The 17,246-nt window shown below is 35.7% G+C and overlaps 2 protein-coding genes across 2 annotated transcripts in view; one reads left to right on the top strand and one right to left on the bottom strand.

The window, feature by feature from the left end:
* LOC134670025 (unconventional myosin IC) overlaps nucleotides 1-16,503 on the bottom strand; it is an 81,732-nt gene extending 65,229 nt beyond the window's left edge. The window contains exon 1 of the mRNA XM_063527694.1: nucleotides 16,340-16,503. Within this exon, the coding sequence (XP_063383764.1) occupies nucleotides 16,340-16,437 (98 nt within the window). The 5' untranslated portion in view covers nucleotides 16,438-16,503. The remainder of the gene's footprint in view (nucleotides 1-16,339) is intronic.
* Nucleotides 7,327-14,248, top strand: LOC134669769 (uncharacterized). The gene is made up of 5 exons (XM_063527395.1): nucleotides 7,327-8,106; nucleotides 8,205-8,304; nucleotides 12,961-13,065; nucleotides 13,549-13,704; nucleotides 14,162-14,248. The coding sequence occupies exons 1-5, from the start codon at nucleotides 7,334-7,336 to the stop codon at nucleotides 14,213-14,215; spliced, it is 1,188 nt and encodes a 395-aa protein (XP_063383465.1). The 5' UTR covers nucleotides 7,327-7,333; the 3' UTR covers nucleotides 14,216-14,248.
* Nucleotides 16,504-17,246: the final 743 nt, after the last annotated feature.

The raw sequence follows: 17,246 nt of genomic DNA, 5'->3' as shown, positions 1-17,246 counted from the left end.
CATATTATTTTTGTTTGTTACAATGTAGGAAGTCAATAACTGACGTACCTATCACATCAACATTAATTGAAGAGTAAGGCCCACTTGCACCATTCTACTAACCCAGGGATAACCGGTTAAACCTAGAGTTACGATGATTACCAGTACAATTTGACATTAGGCTATTAGGTTTAACTGCTTAACCCCGGGTTAGTGGGATGGTGCAAGTGGGCCTAAGTATTAATATCACCTGCAACTAATACGTAAGTCTAGACACATGAAAAAGTACAATTAATAAGTCAACGACCGCCGAAAATTCGCAAAAAACACAATCGACTTACCTCGCTCAAGCCAGATCCCGATTCCAAATTCCCACACAATGCATCACTGCACTACTTTTTTAATTGGCCGAAAACGTGGGCAAACAGATCGATCGCTTATCACTAACACTTATCTTTCGACATTGGCTGGAAATATTCTCCCAGCCCTTTTTATAAAAAGAAAAAAAATACAACAAACACACACTTGAGCTTAAAAACTATTCTAAATTCGAAATTTATTTCGTTAACGGCCAGTCAGTTTGAATGCCGCGCGCGTGACATGGTCTCGTTGCGAGAGTGGGTAAAGGACTGGCGTCATACAGCCAGACGGCCGGTCAAAGAGCTTTCTGTGTCATCCTTTTGTTACGCGTTTTCCATCTACCGCGAAATTAAACACTGTGCTGGCGCCATGTATGGAAAGCGGCGCTTCTCCTAAAATGTACCTGACAGCCGCCCAGGTATAGAGTGTGTACATACTGTAATTGATGGACAAATTGTAACTTCTTACAATAAAAAAAATCAATTGTTAGGGGAGTCTGGGATACTTGCCCAGAAACAGGTCGGAATATATAATTTTCAGCATTTAACGCGTCACGTTCGATTAGATACCATCGATCCGATTAGATTGGAGTGCTGATAACAAAAATAATTTGTATTTGGTACTTTTTAGGGTTCCGTACCCAAAGTGTAAAACGGGACCCTATTACTAAGACTTCGCTGTCCGTCCGTCCGTCCGTCCGTCCGTCCGTCCGTCCGTCTGTCTGTCACCAGGCTGTATCTCACGAACCGTGATAGCTAGACAGTTGAAATTTTCACAGATGATGTATTTCTGTTGCCGCTATGACAACAAATATTAAAAACAGAATAAAATAAAGATTTTAGTGGGGCTCCCATACAACAAACGTGATTTTTGACCAAAGTTAAGCAACGTCGGGCGTGGTCAGTACTTGGATGGGTGACCGTTTTCTTTTTGCATTTTTTCGGTTTTTTTTTAAGTCTCACATCTGGGCAAGTCTTCCTCTTTTTAAGAATGACTAAGGTTTGTATTATAATTTATAACAACCATGCTATACTTGCCGCAATACGAACTGGCGACTGAGATCATAATGTTATCTCTTTTACCCTTGTTAAGACCAACCAAGAGTGAAAGAGATGGCGTTACTGATTAGCCACTTAGTTTTGCGGCAAGAATAGTATGTATGTAGTATATGTATGTAAGTATGTACGTATGTACATAGGTAAATAGGTATGTATGTACAAAATAAAAGGTGGAGTGGACTATGATTTTTGTCCATTCACTCTACCATGTAATGATGTTTTCATTGAATAAAAAATTAACCAATTAAAGCAAATTCAAAGAAATATAACTAATAATACAGTATAAATGCAATCTTAATAATATAATAGCTTATGCCAAGGCCGAAGTGGAATTAATTAAATCCGGAATTGCATGAATCTGCGAACTATGTTTTGAAACCGAGATTAGTTACACATATCTTAATTCATGCGCATACATTAGTTCACTTTCAAGTGACTGTCTTTTATTGGGAAATTGTATACAATGGATATTGTATCGAATGTGTAATGTAATTCGTCTGATTACAGGTTTATAGTAAATGTTGAAATGTAGGAGTACGTAATTTAATAATTTTATAAAATAAATACGGTGTAAAGTGTATTAGTGTATTAACATGATTTGCTATAAAAATACTGACACATACACCCACAAACACATTTTATTTTTAAATAGGCTGTGCTTTTAGCTTTCCCCGCGATTCGGAAAATGGATTAGAGATTCACTAGATATGAAATAGTAAAGATATGTGACGTTCCACGGCAATACTGATAATTGATCGATCACTGTCGTATTTAGGTGAAACAACGATACTTTTTCCTATTTTTAATTTTTTGGTGAGGGCAAATTTAACTGTCTACAATCATGGTTACCCTACAAGACCTAATTAATAAACATAAAACCTCTTTAACCGTAATGACAGCATTTTGATTACGAAGAAAATAAACTGTCAAACTTGAGTGAGATAAGTACGAGTTTTCAAAAGTAACCAGACTGTGACGACAGTGATGACATTCAATTTGACACATGATATCGGTAGTTTAGTATTCTAATTTTAGGGTGACCATGCATGTCGTAAATCAATTTTTTTTTTTTTCAACACGAGTAGAAAATTAACGTTAATCTCATTAATACTGATACGAAACAGTTGCTTATAATTTACAAAATGCGCAGTCTTAGTCCTGCTCACGTCTCCTGAATCATCCTGTATATATACTAGGGTGGAGCGAAATTCTTTTTTTTGGATTTTGGTTTTCTAATAGTGACAAAAAGTTGCCTTTAGGGTTTAAGATAAGAAGTTATTATGACGACTTTACTATCAAAAGGGAGTAAGTGCCTCCGCAAGGTCAATGAACTTTTGTATGAAAAATGTTTGTCCTGTATATAGCACCAACTTTGTTTAAGGATTATTTGGATTTAAAATGACAAATTTAGCGTTTTTACTTATTGATTATTCTTTTTTATTTAAAGTTATTATTTTAGGTGAATAAAAAGTTCAATCAGGCATTCACATCCATAGTAATTATTCATTAAACCAGTAGTCAAATATGGGCCGTATACACTGCATTGACGTTTATTTGAAATATAGTCAAATTGACCCAGTAGAGGTCAAAATGTATGTTTTATGTCTTCATTATATCAGCGATGAAAGTGAAACCATGCTATTGCAAAATATAAATACCAATTTGACGAAATTTCCTGTGAATTCCAGTTTTCTATCTGATGATTAAGTGGAGGAGGGATACATATCGCGTTGGCCTTAAATATTGATTACAATATTATAAATACACAATTATATTTATTTAAATGTTGTATTTCTTAATTATTTATCAAAGTTGATTATTTATGTTTCAGAAGACACGTAGTTTGTCGTTGTATATATTTTTATTGTAATTAATCACGTTTAATATCTTCGCGTCCTGAAGTGGGTTCAAATATTTTGCAGAACTTATTATGAAGTAAAAATAAAAGAAAAAAGTCTTTGAACGCCTAAATGTATCCCAATCTACATATTTATCTAAAGTAACAACCTTTTAAAAACAAAGGAAAACAATATTTAACACATACATATATTATGAGAGTAAAAGTTACTTGCACTCAGGTAGTGTTGGTAGTTTCTTCTTAGGTATTTGAAACCACTTATTATGGTTTAATTAACTGAAAAATGGATAATATGGAAGAGGGAAAACATATTTTTATGATATACAATAATCAATACATACACATCATGTTTTATTTTTTTATTTCGATTATTTTCACTTTATCGATGTTGATGCTGCCCGTAATGGATTTTTAAGGCCCATTTCATCAAGCAATATTTTTTTTTATAATTGATACTTATATTTTTAATAAATATTTGTTTACTTAGGTGCTTAGAATAACTATATAATTAAATATTTAGGCAGGAAATAAAGCTTTATATCATTTTCGATGGTTACACACGTGTCACGTTTTTCCACTTCTTTAAATATTTTGAAGGTGATGCGGAGGCACAAGATGACGTCATAAAAAAATATAAAAAATCACACAATATACTCTTACCATAAGACAACTTTTCCGCACTATTAGAATTGAATCTACGAAAAATATTTTTTTTCCATACAAGCGCGCTCCACCCTAATATATACTCGTACATATGTATTATAGTAATTGCTGTAATTGGCAGCTCCTTACAAATCAGAAAGAAATAAGCCATTTGAAACCTTATTATTAAGAGTCCCCAATTACTATAGCAAACACTCTAATCCTAATATAAATTTCTTTAAACATCCATACATCAGTTATGACGTACAGTCATAGTCGTAACAGTATACCTATTAAATCGATTTGTGTCGTACAAATCGGCTCGTTGATTGTAACATTTTATGCAAATTAACATCTGTAATTCAGTATTTGTTATAAAGGCATACGTTATCATTTATTAATAATATTAATGTTTTCTGTATATTTAGGTTATGGGCCATAAAATTAATAGTTTAAGTAAAAAAGGGTTTTGTTTATGTACTCATCAAAACTCTCAATAGGTTTTACATTTTATTAATCTGATTACCTATGTGTCCTATATATTGAACCTACTTAGGTGCTCGTAATGCCGAATCACAATCTTATCGATCATAGAAATGTTGTAACATAGTTTTATAAGATAACAAGTGTCTTGGTAAAACATTTAGAAGAAACACATTTGTATTGCGAAGTATGATCAAAATCAAAATCTATTATTGCAAACATAATATTACTATTACCTATACATAAAATGGACCCTGCAAATGTAATACCTAGTAAATAAGTAGTTTTTATAAATATATTAATTTAAGCCTGATTAAAAAAAATGTACTCCATTTAAAGGGCTCTTTTGAATCCATGATTGATTACTACCTAGTCTACCTACATATAGAAATTGTACCTACTTGTCTACAACAAAAAAAAGTAATCACTAAGATAAATGTGTTAGGTACCTACACGCAAAAATATGCAGGTCTTAATAGTTCTTATCGACCACTCGTAATGCCACTTTTTTCTCATAACACCACAATTCAAACACACCAACTGCCTTATTCCAACTTCAAGATATTCACAAGAGACGACACGTACTAGATCCATTCTAGATACGTTATAGTTTAAATACCATCTAGTTCTCTTTTGCAGCGCAATTCGGGCAACCAATGTCACTTTTACGTTAGATAGAGTAAGATATCTATTAGATGTGAATTGGATCTCTAAGTCATATCCTGTGGAAATCGTTCAAGAGTATCTCCAGAATAGCGCAAATGTCAAATTTGACAGGTTAAATCTTAAACATATCGTTATCGTATCTTGGTGATGTCTAAAAGATATCTAATAGATGTCTATTTCAAAATCCGATCAGGCCCCATAACAGTATTTTTGCCGGCACAATGTTGAGTACTTGCGGATCAGTGGGCGCGTGAACTTTGCCGGCGACCAAACTAGTTTGCAAAACATTGTTTTGTCTACCGATATGGGCCTACCTACACATGTATATTACACATGTATGTTGGTCAAGCAGATTGTCGGTAGAAAAAGGCGGCAAATTTGAAAAATGTAGGTGCGAAGTCTGGTGCGAAGATATCGTCTCATCGAAAATTTGAATTTAGCGCCTTTTTCTACTGACAAGATTTGCTTGACCATCTATATAATACTTACTTGGTGATTAGTTCATGTTCGGAGTTCGGACAAAAAAGATAATATAATATTAGGCACCGGTTGCCTAATATCTGCCTCTTCGCCAATTTTCTTTATCCGAATTTCACTTGCCAGCGAAAAGTTATTTCGCTGATGATTTACTTTCGCGACCGACACTTAGCACATTTCCATTAAATATGACAAGCTTTTGCCTGCTAGAATTATTGTTAACTACCTAGATTATTATTATAACTATAGGATGACTCACGTTAGACCGGGCCGTGTCCGGGCCGGAGCTTCCGGCGCATCGTTTTCTATGGAAAGCATCACGTGATCACCTGTCATGTAGAAAAGTAACCACTGGAAGCTCCGGCCCGGACACGGCCCGGTCTAACGTGAGTCATCCTTAAGGATTCCTAATTGACCTCAGAACCTTTAAAAAGCCTTTTTTTACACGTGGATGTCTTAAAACCTTGAAACAGCATAATCACGTATTATTTAACCCGCCGTGTAAGTTGCGAACTGAAACACCAGTCAAATGAAATGCAAAATTACAGGAAAACAATAGGTGCAATTATGGTTTACAGTTAAGGAGCACTTTAACTTGTAACCAAGAAATGTATTTTCTAAAAGGTATCTTCACCCATCCTTTCGAGATGGCCAAGCCAGCGGAGACGATGCGCTTTCGGGCAGCCAAACCTGGGTCGACCAACTGGGCGCCGTCCTGTTGGTCGTCCTAAATACCGTTGGGCAGATAGAGTGGAGGCAGATCTCCGTGAGCTCGGCGTCGGCGAAAGCTGGCGGGATACCGCTCTGGACCGATCAAAGTGGCGTGCTCTTGTGTTGGAGGCCAAGACTCATTTTGGGTCACCGCGCCAACAAAGTAAGTAAGTAAAAGGTATCTTAATAATAGGTATTTACATGATCATGTCATCATCATGACGCAGATACAGTGAGCTACAAAATTGCATGGACAAATTATGAATGAATTCATTGATAAAGTCGCCATGCACTTTTACGGCTGATGGTAGATACATAGTAAAATTTCTAATTCAATGCATAATAGGTACCGTAAAACGGGGGGAGTAGATTTCGCGGGGAGAGGTGGGTTATGAATGGGGAGAGAAGGTTTGAGGGGGGGTGAGAAGAAATTTTAAAGCTACTGCTACAAAAATAATGTATTCCAATTTAAAATGGAGCTATAGTAATACGCATAATAAAAAAAAATCGATCCAACAATCTTCCAAAATCACCTTTGTATGAAAAACCCTCTCACCCCAAATACGAGGCACTACGGGGTGAGGTGGGTTTTCCTCTTTATTGTCAAAGTTATGAAATGGAACTACCCAAAATAAAATACAAACTTAAATACGAACGTCCGAACCACTTCTTATATACACCATTCAGTTTTCACATGTAAAAATAAAATTTTATCGAGGTTTGAAAGTTAAATTTCACCCAACTCACCCCATTTTACGGTACATCGTAAAAAACTTATTTTTTCTGTGTAAGGCAAAGGAACTGGGTTGGCTGCAAGATGTAACGAGGAAAATGTATAAACTCCGTATGAGTCCACTCTACTACTAAACTTCCATTCGTATTTTCCTCTACAAATGCTTCCTCTTAAGTTGAGCCTTGCTAATTTTCTACGGCATTGTAAAATGAAAGAGTTGCTGTTAAATTATTAAGTAGCTGTCATAAAAATATAAAAGCGCGGAACAAAATTAAAACATTGCATTTACAGGAAAGCTTGCATAAAGAATTTCCACACACACTAAACGTCTTCAATTTAAAAATAAATCCATTTTTCTTTTGAAAAATGTTGAATTTAGACTACGAAGAAATGTTTAAGATATCCATATTGGCTTTGAAAATAAATCGTTCGTACCCGACGATCCCTAAAGACAAGTTGTGGATATGTTGCGTGATTCCCATGTACGGTTTTTTCTTCTTCGTCTTCTGTTTGATCATAAACAGTACGATATTCCACGATCTAAAAAACGATAATTTCACCGCCGCCTGCACCAACGGTATATTCGCAGTTCTTTTTATTTGCGTCTCCTTCAAATACTCAGTTTTGTTAACGAAAACGGAAGATATAACATTTGCCATGAATAAAGTTAAAGGCGATTTCGCGGCCGCTATGCGTTTATGTTCTGATGAGCAAGCTATAACCTCTGAATACGCTAACAGAGCGAGCTGGGTAACGAAAGTATGGCTTCTCACATCTTTTTCTGTCTTCTCCGTATTTCCAACGCAGGTTATTGTGTTATCTATCTACTACTACGCGATTGGAGATTTTCAATTCGTTCACATGTACCAGATGACGTATCCAGAATTTTTAGAGACGCATAAGAATGAGACGTACACGTATCTGTTCTTGTTATTCATGCAGATTTATTATGGGCTATATGTGCTGCTCATGTATGTAGGCTTTACGCCTTTGGGGCTTATTTTCATGTTGCATGCGTGTGGGAGGATAGAGATTGTGAAGTATAGGATTAGTAAACTGTTTGAAGGGGAACATTATGATCCGCGAGAGATACAACAGCGATTGAAGAATATTGTGATGCCTTTGCAAGATGTATTGGAGTAAGTATACGGTTTTTTATACACATGTAGGCATGCTAAAAGTTTGAATTAAGAACGTCCTTTAAATAAATTTTGTGATTAATGATTAATTTTTTTAGTTTTGTAGATCTTTTAAAGGAGACATTCCGAGTAGTTTACGAGGTATACATGAAAGCTACCACTATTGTCATCCCGATTGCATTATACGAAATCCTTGAGGTAAGTCAAATCACCTAAATTAAGAACTGATAGACAATTTGGGTATTCTATATTTTCTTTTACTGTTCTAACAAAGGTTAATATCACCAACACAACTGTTAAGTTAGGTATACATTTATATATTAAATACCTTTGACTGGGCTGACTCTCTGCTTGCGTTTTCGGACTAGGCTGACATTTTGGCAGCATTGCTTGCCGTGGCTGACTTATCAACTGACCACTCTGACGCTTTGTCAGGGTTGCTCGTACTGAAGAGTTGCAAGTTGCACAGTCCCAACAAAACGTTACTACACTAGTGGACAACATGGCGTATAAACTTTTTTAATATTTTCTTAATTTGTGGCAAGAAAAACAACACTAATTATGAAAATAATTTTAAGGTTGCCACGATATGCAGTTTATTTTATAAAAAAAAAAGATATCTTTTGTCACATAACAAGTTGATTGCAGATTTTTTGCGTATTTCGTGCGTTTAATGTGTTTATTCTTGAGTACGAGTATATCCTTTGGAACTGCCATATATGGACTAGTTAATTTGCGTCATACTATTTTTTCATAGCCAGCATTCTATTTGTAAATACCGGGAAATAGATCGAAACAACATCCGTGCGTGCGTAAAATATGCTATTTTTAGGGTGTCGTAGCCAAATACGGAAACCTCATTATTTCGTCATGTCACATTTTTTTTATTTCATAAGTAATAGTTATTATTTTTAAAGCGTTTCAGTAAAAATACACGTCAAGGTTTTACTCTTTTTCTAATGCTATAAAAACGAGATAGTTATACTCGTATATAACTCCAGTGCATAGAACGATGAATTCTGTTATGAAAACTATTCCTATGACTACATAGAGGAGGATCCCAGGGACTCAAACTAGGGGCGATTTAAGCGTGAAGAGATAACAGATGGAAATACTCTAGCATTAAAATATTAGTAGGGATAAAATACCTAATTTCATACAAGTGCGACTAATTCAGACAATTTCAAAACTAGTTTAACATATCATTATCAAATTAAATTTCAATTTTTCACGGTGCTCTTATGGGATCACTTCGGTCTTGCAAATCGGTTAAATGCGTTTTTCTCAAAGACCGTTTGATGTAGGTACCTGAAATTTGGAATAGTTATGGCAGGTACCATCACTAACACTGTCAATAAGTCGAAACTGCTTATTTCTGATTTTAGGGGGAAATTTAGGGGTTAAGAGGGGTAGGCTGAATTTTATTTTCAATTGTAAGAATCGTGTGAGGTACCATTAGAAAGCTTGCAAAAAATTGAGTCGATGGACTGATTTTGACTTCATTTTAGAATGCAATAGTTTCGATAAAAAATGCATTTAAAGTTGCAAGTTTTCATACAAAAATTTTCACCTCTGTCCTGGCGATTTTCGGGAAAACTAATAGCTAACAGGCAGCTGACCAGTCAATATCCAACTAAAACGAGTATGGAGACGGCGGGAAAATTATCAGGTTAACTCTAACTTTATTAGTTTTTAAACTGCAGCCTGATCTTTGGTTGCTTAGGGCTAGCTAACTGATGCTTACACTGGTCATTCATATTAAGAAGTAATTTTAGTAAGAAAGATCCTTACTTAAAACTTTGACATTGAAATTTATGACTTAATGTCTTTGATACAAAGTTTAATTCTACTTACTTACTTTTGTGAGATATTTCATTTTTTTTCTGAATAGCCTACTATAAGTATGAGAGAGTAAAAGATCTGCAAAATGCAACCTTATTATAAAGCAAATAAGTTTAAATTTCGAACGGGCTTTCCAACCAATGGACTATCGCAGTGTGCTCAGTAAGAATCATATTTATTATTGGAGTTTATCAGTTCAAATTTAAATTAAGAATTCCGTTCTTCACTGTCGTTGTGTTTTTTTTTTCACATTAGAGCACATAGAGTTAGTAAAGCGAATAGAGATAATAAAGTCATTCAATATTTATTAACAGCTATGGCGTCATCTACCTGATAGATTTTACTGAGAGTATCTGATTCGTCGAAACAGTACCTATTCCTTTTCATTAATTACCATTACATTTATGTATTAATGGTATAAAGTATGTATATTTTTGAACCGATCGGTGAGAGCAGCAACTAGATACTGTCCTGTTACGAAAAAGAAATTAAAATTCACAATTAACAGTTTTTGGAAACAAAGGTAAAGTTGACGAAATATAAAGTAAGCCGATCTTGATCAAACTTGTTTGAGTGACAAAAATGTCAGTTAAGATTTGGTACTCATGAATTCCAGTTCTACTAAAATATTTTTGCTTTTAAAAACTGATGTACAATAAGTCCAAAATTGTCCGGTAAGTTAGGTTTATATTCAAATTATACGCAATTCTTTGTAGCAACTCCGCCAAGTAATACAGTAAAATTATACATTTTGCGTTTGCGTCAAATCCGGTAGTTCTGATTTTTTGCAGGCTTGTTTATGATGTTGGCCCAATGAATAATCCAAGTTTGTGACCTCGAGCGCCGAACGCAACTTTGTCAAAAATCGAATAAATATCTCGGAAAATATTAGATGTACAGAGACAATTCTAGTGTCTTGTTGTAGCAAATTTAGTCTAGGTACTTTAAAAGTGCCCTAGGAAGTTACTATCAAAAACTAGTACTTTAGGGTTATAATCGCCCAAATCTAAAAAAAATTGCGGTTTATTCTATTTTTGACAAAGTTGCGTTCGGCGCTCGAGGTCACAAACTTGGATTATTCATTGGGCCAACATCATAAACAAGTCTGCAGAAAATCAGAACTACCGGATTTGACGCAAAAGAGCCAGGTTACAAAATTCGACAAATTTACTGGATTAAAGTGGACGGAAACAGGTACTGGACGGCAACCTGACGCAGTTACCCTACTTGTACTAAAACTTAGACATTTATTATTAGATACTTATTTCTGTGACTTATATGAAACATGAGCAAATAGATTAATACTTTACGTTAATTATATTTTGAGTCAGAAACAAGCCTAACGTCAAAAACCGAGAAATGCCGAATCACAGACTTAATTGTAATATTATTCCTTTTTGAGTCGTGCCTGCCCAGTCTACAAGTTTAAAATACAACAATTGCGACTATATCAAAGATTATGAGGTGTATACCCAGTATTTTTGACGGATTTAGTTTTTCATGCTCGAAGTTGCCTGTCAACTCACGTATATTAAATTGTCAACTATTTTATGACTATTTTGGTGTTTGAAATAATCAATAATTGGCAAAGTGCCGTGGCAGAAAAAGCCATTCTCACAAAAAAAGAATCAATAATAATGAAAATGTTCAGACAAGTGGAAGAATATCATACTTCAATTTCAATTACTTTGTGTTATGGATGCTAGTAAGATGTAAAAACAACAGTTTAGCGGAATGTCAGTTTACGAAATGATTTGTACAAATTACAGAGAAATTCATAATAATTTGTTTCTACTAGAAATGTGCCTTCACCAAACGTTTTAGATAAACGGTATTAGGCCTATATTATATAAACGTTCTTGATTTCGGTTGGCCGAAATGGGACTTACGATTTTTCCTCTTTTCACCTCCAAGATGAGGTTGATTGTTAGTGTTAGAAAGCTGTAATTTGGTATGGATATACAATCAACCCGACAAGGTGGTAAATAAAATCTTTAATCTCTAAAAAATATATCTAAGGTAGAAGCTTTGTAACTTCTATACTGCGTCAAGCAGATCTTGTCAGTAGAAAAAGGCGGCAAATTTGAAAAATCTAGGCGCGTAAGGATATCGTCCCATAGAAAATTTGAATTTCGCGCCTTTTTCTACTGACAAGATTTGCTTGACCATCTATACATTACCTATACTAGCCCAGAGGACTTTAATAAAAGTCCAAACTCCAAGGTCCCAGAGCTCCCAGACATTACCTTCTTATTTCCTAGTCAATAAAATGTACTTATGGGATAAATTAGTATTAGTATCCAAACTTAAAACCACCTAGGGATGTGTCGTACGGTGCTCTGAACACCGTAGTCTTGACTTCGTGCTTGGCCAATTATTTTATTTAACATACAGCAATGGCCCACAATGTTTAGTAACAATTAAGATTAAAGACTATAGTTCGTTTTTTTTAGCATTAGAAAGAACTTCAAAGAAGGTAAGCGATCTTGGCATGTCTTTTAATTGAAAAACGCTTTTTAAAAATCAATAACTATTACTTATGAAAGCAGAAGAACATAAATGATCGTATTAGATTCATAATTTGTTACATATTTGCTGTAACTTATTTTTAAAATGTGTTTTTCAATTAAAAGACACATCAAGATTGTTTACCTAATTTCTAAAAAAAACGAAGTATAGGTGTTAGTGGAACAAAAACAGAAAGCGACAAAGACAAACATACAGCAATAACAAGAACTATAAGTATAACTATCACCTATAGTAGCGGTTATGACACACTCAAAATGCAGCATCATAGGTGAGTCGTATCGGCCCGCTGCAGTAGCTAGTCGGCGTATTATGGATGGCTTTGTTCATCTTTATCCACGTGATAAAATAACTGTCATACCGTGGGATAGAAAGTGACGAACACCGTTTTAACACGCTGTTACGTAGACAAGAACGACCATCATATCCGTACAGGATGGGGTTGGGGTCACTTGGACATTTTTATAGAAGCCTATTATGTTGCAGGCAATGAAAGAAGGGCGCCTCAGCATTGAGTTCATGACGTTCATTGTTGCTGGGGTCGTGCTTTGCTTTGCGCCGTGCTATTACAGCGATCTACTCATGGAAAAGGTAGGTTATATGTATATTGAATATACGAGTGATTATTTGGAACTACTAAGTTTATTTATTTTCCTATAATACTATATCTGATATAGTATATCAGAATAGTGACATACGAACGTGATTCAAATTTAACAAATTGATAGGGTTTTGATCTGGTTTTGATAAGACCTTGACGATACTACGTGTTTGCTGATTGACGCGTACCTATCTAATGCATGGTCGTGTCAAAATAAGGTCAACATCGTAACTAGATGTTAAATCTGAGTCGACCTCTGTTTGGAGCACCTATCCCTGGTCGGAAAACGTAACGAAAATAACACTCGTAACGTTTATTAATACCGGATATAAAGGCGTCTCAGTCTCAGTAAAAGGAGAAGTCAATAAGAAATTCTAAAATCCATTGTCCCATGACATCCTCTAACTCCTCTATGATTTCTTTTTGGAAGTAGGTATATTGATTCGATTTTTTTGATTACTATGAATTTTCAGGGTTTAAGCCTCCGAATGTCAGTGTACGCAAGTGGGTGGGAAGCGTACCCGGACTCGGCAATGCGCCGGACCCTCTGCATCATCATGTGCCGATTGGAGAGAGACGTGGCCATACGCACGCTGTTCCGAACTGTTAACCTGGATGCCTTTTCTGAGGTTAGTACTGGTGGCCTAGCCAAGATGGCAATCGTTCACGTTACGACTTACGACAGCAACGACATGGTATCGGTCTCTGTATCGCCCTAACATTTAAAAGTGATAGGGAAACAGATAGCGTTTCGTTGTCGTTGGCGCAAACGATTGTCTTCTTGGCTAGCCCCGCTGGTCTACTTAGTAACTACAATTTTAGATTTTAATCTCTAAAAAAGCCACAATGAATCTTTCGTGAAACATCCCGTCCAAATCTAGGACCTCTTTCAGGTCCAACTGGAGAAATATGTGACCATCGGGATCCGGAAATCAGACGACAGGGGTTTTACAATAGATTTACTGTTTTAGGCATTTAAAACTAAGATTATAGTACGAGTAAGTAAAATGCCCTGAAAGAGTTGATAGATATGTGTCAAATTCCATACAAGGTTAATCGTTATAAAAAATATTCTGTATCTTACAGCTATGTCACCAGTCCTACGCCCTCTTCAATGTGATAAACGCCGCTTGGACTTAGTTCAACCGAAATCAATTTTATTTACTCTCAATCAACCTATCAGCTACGGACGTCCACTACTCCACTTCTAGACATAGGCTTTCCCAAACTGCCACCAGCCGGTGTATTATGGATGGCTTAATTTATCCATCTTTATCCACATGATAAAACAACTGTCACTTTATAACACCATGGGATAGAAAGTGACGGACACCGTTTTATCACGCTGTCACGTAGACAAGAACGATCATCATATCCGCAGGAGCCATCCTAGCACACTGCAGCCACCCACTCCCAGCGACGCGAACGAAGTCATCCATCCATCTAGTTTGTGGTAGTCCGATACTGCGCTTTTCCATTCGTGTACGCCACTTTAGGACTTTTCCGATACTTATATGGAATATACCTATTAATCGTTGTTTACTTAGAATTGTAACTAACACTCGCAAATCTTATATCACTGTCTACTTATCTGGCACTAAGTACCTATCTTTTTTAATTATCGGTCTCTGTAATTCTTGGATTTGTTTCGAGTAAGTACTAGCATAGTTCTATTTGTGTACCTAAATATTTATTAATTATACGTCACCTACAATTGTACAATAAATAAATATCTATCATTGCCACACCCGATATGGGTAACAATATGTATTGAAACGATTAATACTAGAAGACCTGTAGATCTATAAATACATGTAAGCAATTATAATTTAATAAGTAAATAAATGTTTATTGGTATTCTATAAAATTGTTTTCACATTGCCCGACCCGATATCGGATGTCAGATGATAGAGAAAAGCAGCTGTGCTGTGGAAAAGTAGCTGCGGCGGCTACGCTCATGTGACTCATAAGGCCACTTGCACCATTCACTAACCCGGGGTTAACCGGTAAAACCTGGAGTTACCATGGTTACCAGTTCAATTGTTTAACCGCTTAACCCCGGGTTGGTGGGATGGTGCAAGTGGATCTTAATGTAGCTCTACAAATAAGATTCAGGCAGATATTTTTGCGCTTATACGAGTATGTATTTGCAGCTTTGTGAAAAGTAATACATATTATGTTAAGCCCAGTAGATATAATTCAAGTTCAGTCAACCTTCAAATCAAGAGTGAACAGGCACCTTCTGGGCGAGCTCGCTCCATCGTAGGCCACGTCTACGCCTCGGCTAGTCTGTGGCCATGAGTAAGCCCATTCATAATAAAAAAAAAAGTGTTCCTAAGTAGGTATTGACGAAGGTATAGTGATCGATGATTACATTATAAGTAGGTAAAGAATACTCAAGAGATAACAGATCACGCAAGCGTTATATTACAATAAATGAAATGTCTGCAATCATAGATAATATTGATAAATTAATGATTTTGATAAAAGGCTCAAGGCTTTAGATATTGTATAAAGTGTAAGCTATTTGTTGATTATATTGGGTTATTTCTCTAATCATTTATGCACTACCAAATACAAACATTTATCGTATCTTTGTTTTATTTCAGATGATTTGAGATAAAGTAGCTTTGTAGGCTGTACCTTCAAAATTATATGTATATAAGTACCTAAAGTTATAATTTGATGGTGAACCATCTTATCGAATAATCGAAATCCTGATATACTTAATTAGGTAAGGTTAATTAGGTTAGGGAGAAAAATGTACAGTTCGCGCGAACACGCTAGTTTTCTCTCCTGTGGGCAATAGTTAACAGCTTGTGGGCATGTAAGTAATGATTTTATCATAGTTCTGTAAATAAAAGGAGGACCTTTTTACGTGGATAAGGGTTAAATAAGAAAATTAATCTTTATAGCCCTTAACTTTGTGTATGTCCACAGGAAAGAACGTAACACAGTGATCTGTTTGACCCTAATACCTACTTACGCACGGTACCGTGTGATTTGGAGTCCAAACCTGACTTTACCATCTGGTGCCGAGCTAGTAATGCTAGATTTTTAACGTGTAAAATTGTACAGGAAACAAAGAGTAAAATAATATTTAAATAAGTAGAAAATAAGAAAACTGAAAATAAGTTTTCTTATTAATCGTGAATATAAAGATATCAATGTCTTAAACGTCATCAGTGATACGTATATGTGTAATATACTAATATTGTATAATTACTTACAAGTACATATACTTTATAATGTGTTAAAACTTACCCTTTACCGGGAGCAAGGAGCGAAGGGCCCGTATTATTGTCCACTTGAACTGTTGATTCAGCATTTTCCGTCACATTCACTGAGTCCTGTTGCGTCATTTTGCCAAAATCACTGGTATCTAAACACAAATACGCGAAATTAAAAAAAAATAAACCGCTTAAAAAAGCAGTTTACTTTTTTCAATAGCTTTGGATTCCGTTTGACACTTGTTTTATTATTTTTTTTTATTACCGACGTGGCGATGCTAAGGAGTTGCAGCCAGCCAAGTGGACGAGCGAACGTCGTTATCAGATATAGAGAAATAATCCTTTATTTTATCAATATGTTATCGTTAATTGCTCGATTGACGCCAATAATTTGAATTCCCTCTTGATGACTGATTGTTGAGTTAAGCGGATATCAAGGCTGTCCGGCAAAGTATTTTATGTAGCTTTTGCCTTCTTATTTCTCAACTCAACTTGCTACAGATCTCATACTATTTTTGTTACATGGCGGCTTTTGATCGATTATTTGAATTCGTCGGATTAACTTCGGCCATTTGGTTCTCCAGAGTACGCTCTCTTGCACGATCTTCTCCCATCCGGACTACGTGCCCTAGCTATCGGAGTCTGGCCTCCGTTTCTCCAATGATGTTCGGCTCGGATACCAGATCTTCAATCTTTGTTACTGCAGCGTCTCCAATATATAATATGTCGGTCTTTGGCGTCGGAGGCCAAGATTCACTTCGGGTCGCTGCGCCGCAGCAGTAAGTAAGTTGAACTAACTTAGCCGGCAATGTATCAAAATGAAATTGCCAGGTGAGTGAGAGAAGCCTTTAAAGTGATTTAACCTGCAACTGTTTAATATCTTCGATAAAAAAGGCCAGCACAGTTGCCTGTGCAACTTCTACAACCGACGTACGTGCTTC

Source organism: Cydia fagiglandana, chromosome 13 (assembly GCF_963556715.1).
Source record: "Cydia fagiglandana chromosome 13, ilCydFagi1.1, whole genome shotgun sequence".
Classification (NCBI taxonomy): Eukaryota; Metazoa; Arthropoda; class Insecta; order Lepidoptera; family Tortricidae; genus Cydia; species Cydia fagiglandana.
Note: the sequence above shows the minus strand (reverse complement) of the source record. Positions and strands in the feature narration are given on the sequence as shown.